The sequence below is a fragment of the Formica exsecta genome, unplaced genomic scaffold (genome assembly GCF_003651465.1).
Source record: "Formica exsecta isolate Colony F162 unplaced genomic scaffold, ASM365146v1 scaffold394, whole genome shotgun sequence".
Taxonomy (NCBI): Eukaryota; Metazoa; Arthropoda; class Insecta; order Hymenoptera; family Formicidae; genus Formica; species Formica exsecta.
In genome coordinates this window covers 48,864-65,982 of record NW_021851177.1, presented here as the reverse complement: position 1 = coordinate 65,982, position 17,119 = coordinate 48,864, and the positions used below count along the sequence as shown (strand labels likewise).

The 17,119-nt window shown below is 36.0% G+C and overlaps 2 protein-coding genes across 5 annotated transcripts in view; both read right to left on the bottom strand.

Moving 5' to 3' along the window:
• Positions 1-932, bottom strand: part of LOC115239780 (rho GTPase-activating protein gacJ-like) — a 149,476-nt gene extending 148,544 nt beyond the window's left edge. For both annotated transcript variants that reach the window (XM_029814492.1, XM_029814493.1), the window contains exon 1: positions 704-932. In XM_029814492.1, the coding sequence (XP_029670352.1) occupies positions 704-718 (15 nt within the window). In that variant the 5' untranslated portion in view covers positions 719-932. The remainder of the gene's footprint in view (positions 1-703) is intronic.
• Positions 933-4,741: 3,809 nt separating this feature from the next.
• Positions 4,742-16,601, bottom strand: LOC115239758. 3 transcript variants are annotated; one of them, XM_029814463.1, is made up of 5 exons: positions 16,312-16,601; positions 14,135-14,252; positions 8,180-8,296; positions 6,581-7,080; positions 4,742-6,349 (listed from the first exon to the last, which is right to left on the bottom strand). In XM_029814463.1, the coding sequence occupies exons 2-5, from the start codon at positions 14,243-14,245 to the stop codon at positions 5,863-5,865; spliced, it is 1,215 nt and encodes a 404-aa protein (XP_029670323.1). In that variant the 5' UTR covers positions 14,246-14,252; positions 16,312-16,601; the 3' UTR covers positions 4,742-5,862. The 3 variants fall into 3 exon arrangements, with proteins under 3 accessions (XP_029670323.1, XP_029670324.1, XP_029670325.1); XM_029814464.1 differs by lacking the exon at positions 16,312-16,601 and adding an exon at positions 15,841-16,259; XM_029814465.1 differs by lacking the exon at positions 16,312-16,601 and adding an exon at positions 15,912-16,259.
• Positions 16,602-17,119: the final 518 nt, after the last annotated feature.

Sequence of the window (17,119 nt, the reverse complement as noted above, 5' to 3'; positions counted from 1 at the left end):
GGAAAGAGAGGGAGAATAGTATGGAGAAGAGCCGGAGCGAGAAAGGGACAGAGATATGAAGTATGGTTGATAGAAAAGGAACGCGAGACTAACGGAGAAAGATACACGCGGAGAAAGACCAGAGAAAAGAGAGAGAGAGAGAGAGAGAGAGAGAGAGAAAGTACCAAGACCGATAGAGAGATGGAGTAAAAGGCAGAATCGGTGTGAGAAACGCGCGAGTGCGAGATAAAGACGAAAATGAAATAGAGATGAACAGATAGACAATAATGGCTTAAAGAAAAGAGAAAGAGAAAGAGAGAGAGAGAGAGAAGTAACTAGTTTATCTAATACTATCATACATTGAATGTATACACAATGGTATTCGTTGCCAGATGTCTAACTACACGATAATCTCCCCACCATCCGCTACCCCTTCCTCCCACTCGTCACCACGCTGTCACTTCTGCATTACAGTCGAGCGAATATTCGCCGAGGTAAATCTGACGGTTACATGGAAGGGGGAGAGAGACGCGAGGGAACGGGAAAGCGCGGGGGAGGGAAGCAGAAACGCGGTGATTAAAAAGAAAAATATGAGAAAAAGAAGCAGAAGAAAGAGAGAGAGACGTTAAAGCGCGAAATTTGTTTGCAGCGCTACGTTCATGGCGCGACGATATATTCACGCTTAACTACAAATATAACCGGCTTTTCCATTCGCGATTCTCACCTCTATCTTTTCCATTTCTTTGCTGCACGAATGTCACTCACTATTCCCACAGTCATCTAGAATCCCTTGGCGCACACACACACTGACGGCACATAGCGCGCGGGCATATATCACGAGCTAGTCGCGAGAGCGCGGTGTGCGTGTATCGAGGCGATATAGGTTTGACGCGCGCGGACCAGCGACTCACGGTGCGGCGCACGCCGCTGTCCCATCAAGACTACTTTGTATTTACTCTAATTATGTGACGTCACGGATACACTGCTCGCCCCACCACTGGCCGGCGAAGGCGGCCGAGCGTCGCCGAGCGCGGCCGAGTTCGCCCGAAGGCGCGGCGACGGCGCACATGGCGCTACGTTCAGTCAGCCGACCAGTCACCTGTCGTTTCGCTTCGCATTCTGTTCGTGACAGTCGCTCCGATCGCTCGCTCGCGGTCGGTCCCTCGCAGTCGTTGCGCGATCGTGCGCCGCGTAGCATCGTTTATCTTGCTCCGGCTTTTTCGTAACAAGTAAATGCGCGTTCATCGCGTCTCCGCGAGAATCGAGAGGAATTCCGCGACGACACCGAACGATATTTCGCGATGTATTCCTATCGGAAAATCGTGCGACGTGTGAAAACGACGTGTATTGCTACAAACGATGAAAATTTTTCGAGAACATGGAGGCAATGAAGCGATCCTTGAAGACTTTCCGCGAGTGACATTTTCAGTGAGTGAATGCCGTATCGTTTTCTACACACTCTGTGTGTATATATACATGTTTGCAGGTAGTATTTTAAGATTTGCTATGCGTTCCGATACGTAATATCGTTCGTTATTTTCGTATCTGATTCGCGAAAGTTGATGTGACGACACAAATTGCCAAGCAGTAGAAAACACCTGCGTCAGACTTTCTGTAGGCAAACATATTTATACACTCTCTATTCTATGAAATGCATATGTAACAAATAAAATTGCGAGATTAGAAATTAATATAACAAAGTAACGCGTAAAATTTATATCGGACAGATTCAAAACATTAATAGAAAGTGATTTAATTTATTTGTTTCGCTTCATGTTGTGCTTCGGATTGAAAAAATATGAGTATATCGAAAAAAAACCATTATATTATATTGTCTTTTATTTTTATTATGTGTATTAAACACTAAATAATACGAGTCACAGTTTTGCAAAATAAAACGAACATATGTTTAACGTGAAACAGTGCGAATTTCTTATTTTGTTTAGCATTGTGCGTCAATCAAAAAGTGGAAATTTAAAAATTAACTTGTACTTTTTTTCTAAAGCAAAATACTGCATTATGTGTTAAGTTTAAATTTAAATCATAATAATCAAATTATTATTATAACAATTAAATCACTTTTTTTATAATGACGGAATAAATTCCTATTCGATCTTTATTGTAAATGTATCAAAAAAACAAAAAAAAGATTCAAAAAATGAAATGCGAGACTTTTCTACTCTTTATAAAATCTTACAAAATCCAGGGAAGAAAGTAAAAATGTGTCAATCTGTTTGAGATTAATTAACATTGTTTATCAAGAGCATTCTATGGCAAGGATTTATTTAACTGAATTGATATTGTTCGTGCAAGATAAATTAATATCCTGTGCAGAGGAAATGCACTATGTATTCATTGTTTGTGCAAATGCTACAAACATGCGATATGAATGAATGTGGCAATCAAATGCATAATAAACGACACTATCGTTAAAAAATCATATTTGTTTGTCCCATTTATTATCCAAAGCTCTTTTATCCAGTTTCCAATATTATCCATTTCTCACAAAACTACGGATTCTTCGCACATTATGGTTTCCTCTCGCTCACAGATATTATACACACGCGTATCGCCCGCTGTGGTTTAGTCAACAAAAAATCGGATTTTACATCATTAAATGTTCTTTTCTCCGTATATAATCGCTCCGTATAACAAATAGATCTGAAATGTTTTACATAATTATTTCGTTTTCCGTGTAACTTTCATAAGGATCGAGGTTTAATTTTGCGTTTGTTCTAGACGAAATATTCTTTTTTGTTGCAATAGAAGGTGACGTGCACAAAGAAAGAAAGAAAGAGAGAGAGAAGGAGAGGAAGAATATATTATATATATTATATTTACATACGTATCAGATGCCTCTTCAGGCAGATTTTAGATTTAGGCCTAATTCGCGAGACACTGATTAACACAGCGCTAGGATTAGCGTACTACATACAGGCTGGTAATAGTAGTGTTGTAATAAGTTCGTTGTTTTTTCGCGCTTTTAAATGATCCCCGCAATTTTTCGTCGCGACAGCTTGACAATGGGGACAAAATGAATATCTAAATTTAAAGTGTTTTCGGAGGCGAAAGATGATTGTTTTGTCAAATACTTTCTATCAAATATTGTTATTGTGCGTAAAAGAATCTCTCATGTCTTACAGAGGAAATAAACTAGTTTGTAGAGGCTGAAGCTGAAGGATGAGGTTCGCTTATTTAAATCTATGTAATGGAGTTGCAGATGTAGTAAAAGCCATTGCGGAAAACTCAATTGTACAATATATATATGTGTGACAGTACATATATCTTTTTTAACGGTGGAACGATGAATAGTATCATCTACTATTATATATTCTTTTTGTCACCGTGATATAAAATTAGATATTGCAACGTTTTAGAGGATGTACTGACCACACAATTGTACAAGAATGATATTATTTTATAATCGCAATTGGAAGTCATCGAGCAAAAAGTGCGTGCAAAATCGTCATTCTTTTTACGTCAAGCATCGTTGCATGACGACAAAACGACAAGATACAAACATCTATCGCCCTTTTAATTGACACAATTAAGTATGATCGAAGTTCTTGAATTTTCCGTAATGGCCAAATTCTCTTCAACCGTATTTAGAAGTGAGTTTACATGCGAAACATTGGCGGACAAAATTAAAATATGAACGTTCTGAATTCATAAACTCATAATTTTGAGAGATCGGGAATGCTAGAACTTTTTACATGCTAATTTACTTTCGTTAGGTTAGTACTGATGTCTCAGAAGAACTGAATGAGTAATTGCGAAAATAGACACTGTGTGTATAGGTTTTTATGTTAATATTCTCGAATCGCCACAGACAATTTGTCGATTGATTGTTTGTGCCTATTGCCTGACGTAAAATAATACTGGATAAGCTCTCTTTGTCCAATTGAAATCGAATTCGAGATAATGTAACACGCAAAAGGTATATGAAATTGATCGAGTTTTAGCGCATCGTTAACAACGACTGATCCTCGCCTAGACTAGATTTGGTACCACGACCAGAATGTAAATGGATTGGGTAAAGTATCACAGCTGGCCCCCGGTATAATATTAAAAACAAAAATTAAAGAAGAAGTTTTTTTAATGGTTAAGGGAGGGGAGGGGCCTTAAAAGAGTCATACGGTCGTCTCGACTCCGTCCCCTCGGAACCAGATTTCTTACATGTTATCCGTCTTATTATTGTTAATAAGTCATCTATGAAACGTAGAAAAAATTATACAAATAGTAGCTATCTAAAATCTCGAGGTCTCCGATGGACGGAGCTGAATCGGCCAAATTAATAATAATAATATTAATCATGCATTTTTTGTTATCATTAATATTATCATTATTCTTAAAACTCGCACGCTAAGGTAATCGCTGTGGCGGTGCATAAAACGCACAGAAAATTGCAAAGCAAAGCGTTCTTTCTATAACGGGAAGGATTATGAATTTGCAAGTAATTTTATATATTTAGATATTCGAGATAATTTATTTCTACAATCTATTAATTATGACGTGTGTAACGTAAATTCAATAATATAAAATATTAGTGAGACAAATTTTTATCAAAAAAAACTTGTCGACAAATTGTATCTGCATAATTACACCGACACAGCAAATCACTTTTATTAAATTGAGGAAAGCGTGTCGAGATCGCACGAGGCTTCGTCATTTCTCTCGAAATTCTACTTTATATACGAAAATTATAATCACAGCTTGAATCACCTCGCAGACTTTGCATTTGATTGAAAATTAACGCGATCTATATTTTTATTGTCGATTTAGACTTACAAATTTATGGAATATAAGTCTAAATCAACAAAGTCTCATTTATTTATAACTTAAATAATTAGAAATCAATACATGTACAATTTACAAGTTGTAAAACTCGTTAATATTGTAGAACACTAATACGAAATATTTCTAATAAATACGTATATCGTATATATATATATTATGCGCCATACACACAAAATACATATGTTTTACTGATAAATAATTGTAGCGAAGTAAGCGAGGAATATACATGGAAAAACGCGTAAAGATGTAAATGGCCGACCGTTATATTGTGACTTAAATTTTATTTAATTTATTTAGAAATATTTAAATATATATATTAAACAGATGCATTTTTCTGAACGCACTGTTATAACGGAATTATTGATAACATCGACGGTGTTTCTTTCAAATTATGTATTTACCAACATAATAGGATTCGCATAGACTTTGCCGAGATATATAACATTGGCAACCCAAAGGTACGTAGCTATCCAATACCTGAGATTTTCACGACGTTTTGGAAAGAGTCTGATATGAGGAATCATACGAGGAATTTTGATTCTTCGTACATAATATTGAAGCCTCGCACGAACGCGATGCGTAATATCGAAGTCTCTTAAAATATGTTCTATCTTTGACTCTTTCGTTTTTATCGCTCGAAGAAAGTTGCTCTCCGCACATGATATACATCCACATTTCGCATTTTTTAATATGCAACTAAAAACTCCCGTTCGATATACAATATTTCTCTTTTCATAAACTTGCTATATTTTTAATTAATCTCTTTGATAATAATTCAAAAATATAATGTCATATTATTCACTATGAATCATTGTCTTGAATATGAGATTCATATTAATTATTATTAATTGTAGTTATATGGACGTTTATTTCTATCAAAATAAATATAGATACAAGTAGCTGTTAGAAAAGATATACACAGAGATATTTGCATATCATTTCTAAGAGAACTTTACAACTTCCGTTTGCGATTTACTTCAATATTTCACTGTTTATCAATGTTTCGTGACGAAGAGCGTGTCTTCGAGCAAACAAAACGTAAATTATGGACCGTCGCGTTTATCGCTACAAACGTTCCCTATAAGTTTATTCGTCGCCATCGCAAGAGCCGTTAACTTCCACAATTTCCGGTGCATCTTCAGCTACCGTACCGTTGTCCTCCGCGGTATTTATCCTATCCTCGGGCTGTTCCTCGATAGTTTCAAGAAGCTCTTTTTCAGTGGCGTCTTCCTCTTCAGCTTCTTCCTCCTCTTCGGACTTGACGACAATCGACTTGTCCTCTGTGGTTTCCGCAAGGTCTCGTAGCGTTCCCTCGCTTTCCTCCTGATCGCGCAAAGCAGTTATTACCCTTTGCTCGATTGTGAGTTGCCTGACGGCGTTCTCTAAATTATCCCTAAGAATGTTTGAGTCATTTTCGCTCTCTTGCCACATGAAAGGCATAAAAATCATTCGAACGAGTTGATAAAGCCGTCTGAAGCCCAGTTTCTTGTACAGACTTTGGCTAGCTTCATTTTCTGGACGTATCACTACAAACGGGTAATACCCTCTTTCGGCTACGCGTTTTGTCAGGTACCTAAAATTTTAAACATACACGTATATCATCATATATTATCAAATATCATCATATATTTTTAATTAATTTTTATTTGGAATGTATATATAATAGAATTACAGCTAGCTTGATATTTATAAAAGTAAAACATATCACAACATCCCTTCTCCCCGCCCGAGATCTTTTCAAGTCGTTATCATCGGCATTATCATTAATCGCAAGCACTGAACGTAAAAGTTCGAATTTGCATACCTTACTAATTTCGTCCCATAACCTTTTCTACGATATTCCGGCTTGGTTTGCATGGAGAACATAGCCCCGTAATAGGATTGAATCATCCAAGCAGCCAAACTGCCCTTCGCGAACACACCCGCCGCAGGTAATTTTCCAATGAGTCGGAGGAAGAGCTCGTGGCACTCCATGTCGTTCGCCGGATATAATTCGTGTATTCCTTCGGCATGCTCGCCCTTGAGAGGCAGTACTTGGACGTCGGGATCGGGCATCTCATCCTGGCTCTTTTCCTCTTCCTGCTCGGACTCCTCGCACGCGCAGACATCACCTACGACCGTTTCAATGGTACCGGTACCTTCGTAAAGACGCGTTAGTTCCTCGGCGATATCGGAGTGAACGAAATTAATGTACAAAGGTCTCGACCAATCTATCAGAACGTCCTCCTCTCGGAGAAGACGAAGCAGCTCGAGCCGATCATTCGGACAGAAGACACCAACGCTCTCGTACACCAAACCATTTGGCTGGAAGCACAACGGAAGACGCGGTTAAAGCATCTGTAGTATGTCTAACATTAAAAAAAAATATACAACATAAACGAAGTACGACTTGGGAATCCGTAAAATTTTTACGAGTTGTTTATGGCTGCTGTCGTTGCTTTTTCACACGTGGCATTTTCTGAGATCTTATAGAAGCTTATAGAAATAGATTTGATACTTTGAGATGCGTTAATGACACGTGTTCCGTATTTAACGTATTAACGTTTATATTCTGAATCTGTGTTTACGTTCGTGTCGAAAAACACTCGCGCTTGATAATAGTCGCTTAATATCGAACCCGCAATACAAGCGCGGATCAACGCGGATGGGTGCTAAATGTCAGAGGTACATCGTAATTCTTCGATGCGGTACGTTGATATTTGTGAGAAAGAGCGTTACGTACGCGAACTTAATAACAACGGCCACTGAATTTATGATACTGCGGAGGTGATAATTAACTAAAGAGCACAGGCAAGATCATTTTAGAGAACTGGCATTAGGGTGAGTCGCGTCAACGACGACAACGAGGACAACGAGAGAAAAGTCTGGCGAATAGCCAAACTTATAGAATATGGGCCAATCCACCTTTTTGCACCCTACATTGAGAAATAGCGCGCACGGAATAGCGAGTTGCCAGTACTTATGGCAAGAATTTTTTGTGGCAAGCAATGCTTTCTTTGACTATATGTGATATCTCGCGAATTAATAATTCATGCAACAATCTGGAGGAGTGTAAATTGAAATAAAATTTATAAATAAATTACAAATGTAATTACGAAGTAATTACGATAGTTCACTCAAACTCGCTTTTTCCAATCTTTTACGTAAGTATCTCGTTGCGAGGGAAGAGATTATATTGTACAAAACACGTTACACGAATCACAAGTGCGAAATAAGTTAGATTAGATAAGTTTGAGATAGAACAACTTTTTTGAAATACAAGGATTTAATTAATAAAGTAAGAACGGGAATATATTACCATAAGTAACATATAATATTAGAAATTAGAACTTTTGTTTAAGATTGCATCGGACTAACTTCCTCCATAATCTTAAATTACAGCATAAATTTAATTTATACTTACAGATAACGTCATTCCGGGAAAATGTAAGCAGATTGCATCTTCGGGCCAATCGTTGGCCACGTAGAAATGAAATTCCCACACTCTATCCCGCATGTAAGTTAGTATGGTTTGATGAAACTGTAAAAAATTTGTAACATTGACGTGAAAGATATATAAATAAAGATAAATAAGATATAAAGATCTATAAATGATTATCTTTTATATATACAGCTTAATAGAGGATATATAAGATATTGTCATAAAAAGCGAACTAATTTATTTATTTTTTATAAAACATAGATGATAAAAAAGAAAAAGGCAAAGAGAGAGTGGCATTTATATTGAGATGAATAAAAAGGTTTTTTCTAGACTCTTCTTTAGAGAATTATCAAAGGAAAAAAAAGAGGAAGGGTAGAAGAGAAACTAGTACAACGATATAATATATCTTGAACCTTATAAAATAATCATTTAAAAAAACCTATCCTGTTGTAAAAGAAATATTTTGACTAGAAATTGCACTTATTTCTAAACGTATAAAAATTAGATTTTACATGGTACAATTGAAATTTATTTTAAGCAAATGTTAAATTTTAACTATGTATTTGTGTCACATACGAAAGTTCCTTGATTGAATACACCAGATGAAAATAACGAGCGAAACAAAGCATGCATATAAATCTCACCGAAAAATAGCATAATAGAGTCGTGATGTTAATGCAGTTTAGGTAGGAAGGATCGATAAAAGTAATTGCACTTTTACACGACAGTTTCTTTTAACTTTCCGAATTAAAAAGTTGACGTCAATTCGAATAATAATACGTTAGTTTATTTTTATACGGATTATAAGAATCATGTAAAATATTTTTTTGAACGCATTTGATATTCAAAAGAATATAATTGCTGTAAAATATATTCTATAAATAAGCACACACGTGATCCAATAAAACTTTATGCAACATCTTACAACTTTATAAAAATAGAGAAAAAAATAATAGGTTCACGATTTATCTTCGAGATTTTGCAAAAGATAATTTATTTTTTAAATTAACATATTTCCTGCTTAAAAAAAAACTATATATATTGACATTATTTATGAAAAAGTTTCCTTATTAATTATTGCGATGTATTATTAACATCATGTGGCACGAATATGCACAATATTATACAATATGTACTTTTTATCGATTTAAACAATCTACTATTGAACCTTTTTTGTAACATAACATTATTGTTTCTATAAATATATTATATTATATTTTTGTTTGACCAAGTTAGCATTCTTGAATAACAAATTTTATTTTTATTATAAAAAGTATCTGCAGATAAAATCATGTAAAAAATCAACTTATGATGACGTTAATTTTCATCAAGAGCATTACATCGTACAAGTATGTAAAAAAATTATATGATAAAAATTAGTATGTGTGTAATTTTCAATTTTATATATTATTATTTTTATATATTATTTTATATATTATTATTGCGTTTCAAAAAACGCAATAAGTTTTTTTACGCAACGTATAAAAGTTAAAAGTTACAAATTGAGATTGCGTAATTAATATACAAATGCACATAATATGTGAGATTATACCGCAAAGATTGAAAGTGAAAAACGTAAGAAGATTATTATTAAGCCAACGGATAATAAATTAAAATAACAAAATTACTTTGAAAATAAAACTTATAATCCTGTAATAATAAATATAATAATAAAAAAAATTATATATTTAGAATATCCGGGAATTATAACGAAATGTTCAAGAAAAGGGCTATAAAAGCTATAGAATTTTGATTATCCTATAACATGAGATATGCATAAACGCGAAACATCGATTGCATTATATGGCTCATATATCCAAAGTAATGTTCATGCTCAAATCACTTTGAGAACCGTAAACAAACCACAAAGGTTAACGGCGATATGGTAATCGTGTCGCAGATCATGCACGAAGTCGTTACTTCAGCCATATATCGCGAGTATACGATGATAAAGGAATCCATGACAAGCTATCTCAAGACTCATCGTTGCTAATTACTACTGAGAATTTCATTAACTTCAAAGTGAAAGAATTTTAATCTAATTTATTAATTTATATATATTAATCAATTATCGTTCCAATTTTAACGAAAATTACTGTACTCTGTCATGTACGTTTTATGCCTTGCGTTACTGTAGATCGTCGTAATAATACATTAAAGCCCAACTTTCTTTGCTTTGCTCTAGCGTACTCTGACTTAAAACATTGCTCAGATTTCCATCTCATCGATACGTTATCCTCCTCGCACATCGCTATTTCCCCTGGTAAATAAATTCCCAGCTCGTACTTTACTCGTGTACTTTTCGTCAGGATTGTTAAAGGAGATGGAGCTTTCTCTCTCGGATACACCTCGTGATTTTCGCGTGCCATTATTGATATACGCGTGACATTGCATGCGTCCTATATACACGATTTTATCCGCATCGCTCTTCGAGACTCGCGAAAGTGATCCGGAAGAGTTAACGACGCTTTGCTGTATAAACATTATTAGATCGAGTCGGCACGAAAAGGATTGTGCGCAGGCCCCTGCAGTTTATCCCGGAATAAACCGCAGACACATACCGGTTCCTACAACGAGCGGCGAAAAGGTGTTCAGGGGTCAAGGTCGTATCCTGACGCACACGTAATGCTGCACACATTGCTTTTTCGTCGTTGCTACAAATATAATAGCATATAATCGATCCACTTTGCATGCGCCGTATCGTCAGAGTTTACCGATGACTGATCGTCGCAACAATACACGGTCGTAATCGCCGCGACGTGTACAGGTCTACAGGTACACCCCTTATCTCCCTCGGGTACTATATACCGCGTCCACCTACGCTACTTACTTGTTTTTCTATAAATAATTTGTCAGGCGAGCCACCGATTGGTTTCTGGTTTGATATAACTCTCTCGCGCGAGACTAGCGGAGAGAATGCGGCGATGGGAAAGCCGCGCGAGACAGCCTGTTCGATTGAACAATACATATCTCTCTTTGTAGGACGCGACTGTGCACCGGTTGAGAAACGAACGCGCGACCTTTCACGTTGAAAAACAAGGGTGCTCGTCTATTCGTGAGACGAAAATATACATCTTTGGGATTTAGCGTGACCGTTTATATAATCGAATCGATAAATTGATAATACGAATCACCTTTGTCTTTCTCAGGGCGCACGATATCGTCGTGGCTTTTGCCCAGATGTGATTTTAATTTTGATAATAACGCCACAAGTTTACGAAACGCCAACTGCGTTCACGATTATTGACATCGAATTTGTCGAAGATTTCTCTTCTTCGTGATACCGGAAGGGGGAACTCTGTGTTAATACTTCGTGGTCTTGAGCGAGGTCACGAGATCGGCACTGCGGCGATTCGCGAGTAATATGACCGCGACGTGTGCAAGCAACGACCCTGGCCTTGATTCCGCGACGGTTTCTTTTTTGATTAAGGTAGCGTGGTCGCGCGTCATAATGTTGATCCATTTAATAATCAGAGAATGAACAAGGCTTGTTGAATTGACATTTTCGTAATCCCGCAGTTTAGATTAGAACAAGATTAGATTAGATGAGGAGAAGAGGAGAAAAAGTGAATTATTTTAATACCGTGTGCAACTGATGATTTTAACAAAATAATAAAAGAAATAGTTACGCATCCATCACTTCATGAAACATTTATAAGTTTATCTCTATTAGATTTAAATATATATTGAATTTAAAAAATTAATTTTAAAAAAATAAAAAATGTATGACTCCACAGTTTGTTTTCATAATTTAATTTAATTGAGAATAATATATTGATATTTATGTTGAAAAAATGAAAAACGGGAATGAAGTTGAAACAAGTATGTAAATGCAATTATTCATATCGATCCATTAAATATATGCTCTTGGTAGTTACATCGTAGAATAAGAACTTTCTCTCTCTCTCTCTCTCTCTCTTTCTCTTTCTCTCTCTTTCTCTCTTTTAAATATACATATATTTTTCTCACATCAAGCTGACTTTTCTTGATAAATATTTCTTGCCATTAAAAATTTCATACTTTTTTGCGATGAAATAAAAAAGCAGGTTGGTAGTTACATCGTAGAATAAGAACTTTCTCTCTCTCTCTCTCTCTCTCTCTCTTTCTCTCTCTCTTTCTCTCTCTTAAATATACATATATTTTTTTCACATCAAGCTGGCTTTTCTTGATAAATATTTCTTGCCATTAAAAATTTCATATTTTCTGCGATGAAATAAAAAAGCAGGAATTTGCTTGGTAAACTAATTATTTAAATAGCATTTAATATCATTAATATCACTAAATATTGCTACGCTGCTGCACGTTAATGATGGCCAACGAGCGATTCAATAAGTAATTGAATTCATTATATAGTTATTGGTTATTCCGACATTGTGCAATGATCGATCGTGTATCGCAATATAATATGAATAATAAATATTCGAGTATCATTTCTATATCGTAATATTCGACGTATTACTTTCGCCGCATAAAATATTCGCAGTATACTTAATATGGTGTATATATATATATATATAGCACACGGTGCAATCTTAACCCTGACCCTTTATAACCATCGGCACTTGGACCAGATTACGACGCGATTTAAACGTTTTCCCTCTATGACGGTAATCTTATCCCATATCAATGTGTGGAGCTGGTCCCTAGAGAGTAAACCGATCTCTCTCTCTCTCTCTCTCTCTCTCTTTCTCGCGTTCACGACGATGCGATCTCTCGAAAACTTGGTGTCAAATGAGACACCAAAAATTGCAAGAAGCAAAGAATAAATCGAATTTCGAGCCTTCTATCTCTTATTATTATCCAAGGTTCTGTATTGTCTATTCTGTATAAAAGCTTACATTTATCCCGGACTAGAAAAATTTTTCTAAATATAAGCCTTTTCACGTTACATATTGAGTTATATTGATTTCGAGACGTATTGTTATTAGACAGAATAAAACACGAATGCAATATGCGGTTGATTACAAAAATTGTAAAATGATTGGATTAAGCTCGGTTCTCGCATTGCAAACTCGCTCTTTCGGCGGCCTTTCAATCGTATTATTGATCGGCAAAATAATCGTTAGTTGAATTTATTGCTCGTAACGGAGGCTGGGATCGTTTACAGACTAAACAGAGGCTAATTTGCACACTAAACGAAGTAATTAACCATCTTTTATGAACGCAATGTCCCTTCTCTCTTTCTCCTTAGATCTTACAAACATAGAATTTCCAACGTTCAATCTTCTAACAAGATGACTTTCGAAAAATGCAAATAATTGGGTATTGTAGGAAAAGCAAATATTCGATGAAAATAAACTTGAAATTGAAGTAAATTAAATTTTGTTTTGAAATATTTACAATTTCAAAATTTTGTTAAATATCTTTGTGAGAAATTCAATACAAATGGATTTAAATATTTTTTATCGTAATATTACAATTGACAATTTTAACAGAAATATTATATATATATATATGTTTATTAGTAATTATATAAATTCTACTATACATATATTATTTTTTCTCGTTACTGGAAACCTCGAGAACCTTTATTCTTGTATAACATTTCCCCCACTTCCATCAACATCAAATTAAAAGTTGATGACCCTTCATAACTGCCATACTGAACATATTATTAATTTATAACCTAATTGCATGAAGCAAGTTACGGCAGGATGTAATATACTCTGTCTAAATATAGGGCTTCCTTAATAAATAATATAGGGATTCATTAATAAATAAAAATATAAATATTATATATGACGTGTATATATATATTATATCTCTCAATGATTTTTTTCTGTCGCGTCGTTCTTGCCAAAGATATACATAAGAAATATTTCCGATTACGAAATATTTATGAAGAATTCAATATCGAATTGCACGAATCAAAAATGTAAAAAGACATTTATTTCGATTGCAATAAGGAATGAAAAGTCGAAAATGTAAAATACATACCTTTAATGAATCAGGCAAGTATCCCGTAAGAAAATCTAGAAGATTAGACAGCTCTTCTTCAGCAAGTAGACGAAAATTCCGACCTCGTTCTACCGCTTCGGGACACTCCATGCTGAAACTAATTACCAAGAGATTATTACGTGAATATGAAAGACGCGTAAGCTTTCAGGTCTTCTTATAAATGCCAGGAACAAAGTGGCGATTAACTCGGAATTGATTTTGCAAACATATAATTCTTGGCTCTCTACTTTTAATTGTATTTTGATACAAGAAATTAATATACAACTTTTCAAGGATGCTAAATCATTCGTTCGTGACACTTTGAAAATTTATGAAAAAAGTTGTATTATATTAGCAAAGGCACGCAACGCGGCTTTACCTATTCATTATCGCTACACGGGTTTCAGTTTCCGCGGACTGTTGGCTGATGCATATCGGTATAATATTTATGTATAATCATAAATTGCGAACAATATGACGAGTTTAGCGTTAATGCGTGTTATTAGTGAAAGATATGCAACTTGAGCTTTTTTCAAGGTCTTACTCATTGCGTGCAGTGGTTTAAAGCTTGACTAGACTCTTTAAGCCAATTTTTAATCTTGTTAAAGTTGAACTCTCGATATTATATTGGTTAAATATAATTTGGCGATTTATTCGGAACGATATAAACTTTATCGTATCCTAAACCGTATCGTAAACCTTATCGTTTATATTTATACGATTTATCACATTGCTAAATGTTCTGCAAACTTATTGTAAAATATTCAAAAACTGTAGTAAGAACATTTATCGATATATAAAGACATATGCAAGTAAATATAAAATCAAATGTGATGTATTCAAAATTGAGTGTAATTGTACTCAAAATAAATGTTGGATCGATCGAAAAGTTCATATCTTCTTTTTTTTGGTTAATATAATAGCTATGTAGTAATTCGTAAAAATGTTTACAAGTGCGAAAGAAATATTGATGGTATTTATGCGTTAGCGCAATGTAGGTCAGCATAACCTTTGTAAAATTTCCTTGAACGGTAAAGGGCTTCTTGTGTTTTAACGACGCGCACAATCTTAAATTTGTAGGATTACGACGCGACTGATCCAAGAGACACGATAAACTCGCGTTGCGCAAGCTGAGTCGAACGTCCAATTGTCATTTGTGTAGGAAATACATACAAAAAGCGAGACATTTATTACCGCTTTACATCAAAAGATAGAAAGCTGGGTAAATCGATGGATATTAAAATAAAACATGTATTACCGATGCGTACATGTGTTAACTCTTGTAAATTGCTTCGGATGAAACGCCACAAAAATTGCAATAATCAAAATGCAAGTAATATATTCGAGATAAATATTCCGCGATTACTGATTGGCTGTATAGTTTCGTAAATTTATTGGCTTTTATTCGCACAACAACTCGAATAACGAAATACCAATATGCAATACTAATAAAGAAATTCGCACTCGCATATATTATACGAGCGTAATAGTTTACAAAACAATGAGCGAAATTAAAGAGAATTGCTTATCTTTATTATATTTTATATTTCCATATTTTTTTTTTTAAATAAATTACTAATGAAGATTAATAAATATTTAATAAAATAACTTTAGATGAAGAGTCATTAACACGAATTGCACACTCGAATTAATTATATCTTGTCGGCGTATTTTATCAGAAATTAAAAGAGCAAGAGTTTACTCACATCACAGTTAAACGTTTACGGAGCACTTTTAACGATAATTGTCAGGTGCGAGAATCAAATTGTATAAGTACCAAGGAACAAAGCTCGCATCATCCTCGGTATGTCAGAGTTGTAACGCGAGAGAATACCGATATTTGGACGCGGAATTTGCGAATTACAAGAGTAGTGATCTATCGCGTGAGCGATTGCCATCGGAGATGAGAACACACTCGCTTTAGAGATACATTTTCAAACCGCCGGTATGTCACGAGACCGCAAGCGGTGCCGGTTGCGCGTGTTGTGCAATTCTCGGTCCCCTCGTAACCCCCCCCCCCCCTTTCTACCCCCGATTGAAGAATGGTCCAGTCTAGAGGCTACACGTCGCTGCGTATCCCCACGTCGAGGCCGCCCGAACTATCCCTCTTGCCGTTTACATCTCGGCGAAATAAATCCACGAAATTGCACGTACGTACGGCTTAATAATCGATTTACCTGAACGAGCGGGTGCCTGTCGTCCGAGCACGCCGCGCGCGCGGATCCTCCTCTTGGAGAGGAGGACGACGGCGACGGCGACGTTCGTTATACACTGGGATCGTCGATTGATCGCACTACTACCCCCGATTGATCGCGGTACCGAGTGTGCGAAACTACTACGTGCGCAAAGCGTACGGGTTTGCCGCCGAGGGTGAGAATGGTCGCGGGCTGTTGTCAAGGGGCTGTAGTTCCAACGAAGGAGGCACCCACCCTCGACGCCCCCTGAACCCGCACTGCCGCCCCTGGGCCATCGTCGTCCTCCATGCACCGAGCGACGTCGGGGATGATAACGCGCAGGCGTTGTGATGTCGACAGTGCCGCGGTTCAAACATGCGGTGCCCTTGAAAGGGGCCTGCAGGGCCGTGATAATGTCGCAGTCCGAACAATCCGAGCTGTGTCCGGGGCTCTTTCCTTAGGCTGCCACTTTTATCGAGGAAGCGACGTCGCGTCTCTTTCATAGACGATGAATTCACGGATGGATTGTCTCTGTAAAATGGGCCAAAGCAGTTTATAATTATAGATACGAAGATGCTCCTCGAAGGATCGTTAAAAGCAACGTACGATACGCGAGTTCATATTGATAATTAATTCTATGAGCGGTAAAAATTTTCGGACCCAATACTTGTATTTTGATTCATGAAGTAAATCTTAGCTAGACATAATCGTGACAATACGAGTTTAACTAAGCAAATAGGCATAGCAGCAAATATAGGAAATATAGGAAAAATATAGGACAAACATTTTTACGAAAATGATGAATTAAAAT

Bases quoted from the DNA above. Each gene is read 5' to 3' on its own strand.
- LOC115239758 (XM_029814463.1), bottom strand. From the start codon at position 14,245: ATGGAGTGTCCCGAAGCGGTAGAACGAGGTCGGAATTTTCGTCTACTT. The intron at 7,081-8,179 runs GTAAGTATAAAT...TTGTGCTTCCAG, and splicing joins TTCCCGGAATGACGTTATCT to CCAAATGGTTTGGTGTACGA. The intron at 6,350-6,580 runs GTATGCAAATTC...TTAAAATTTTAG, and splicing joins TATGGGACGAAATTAGTAAG to GTACCTGACAAAACGCGTAG.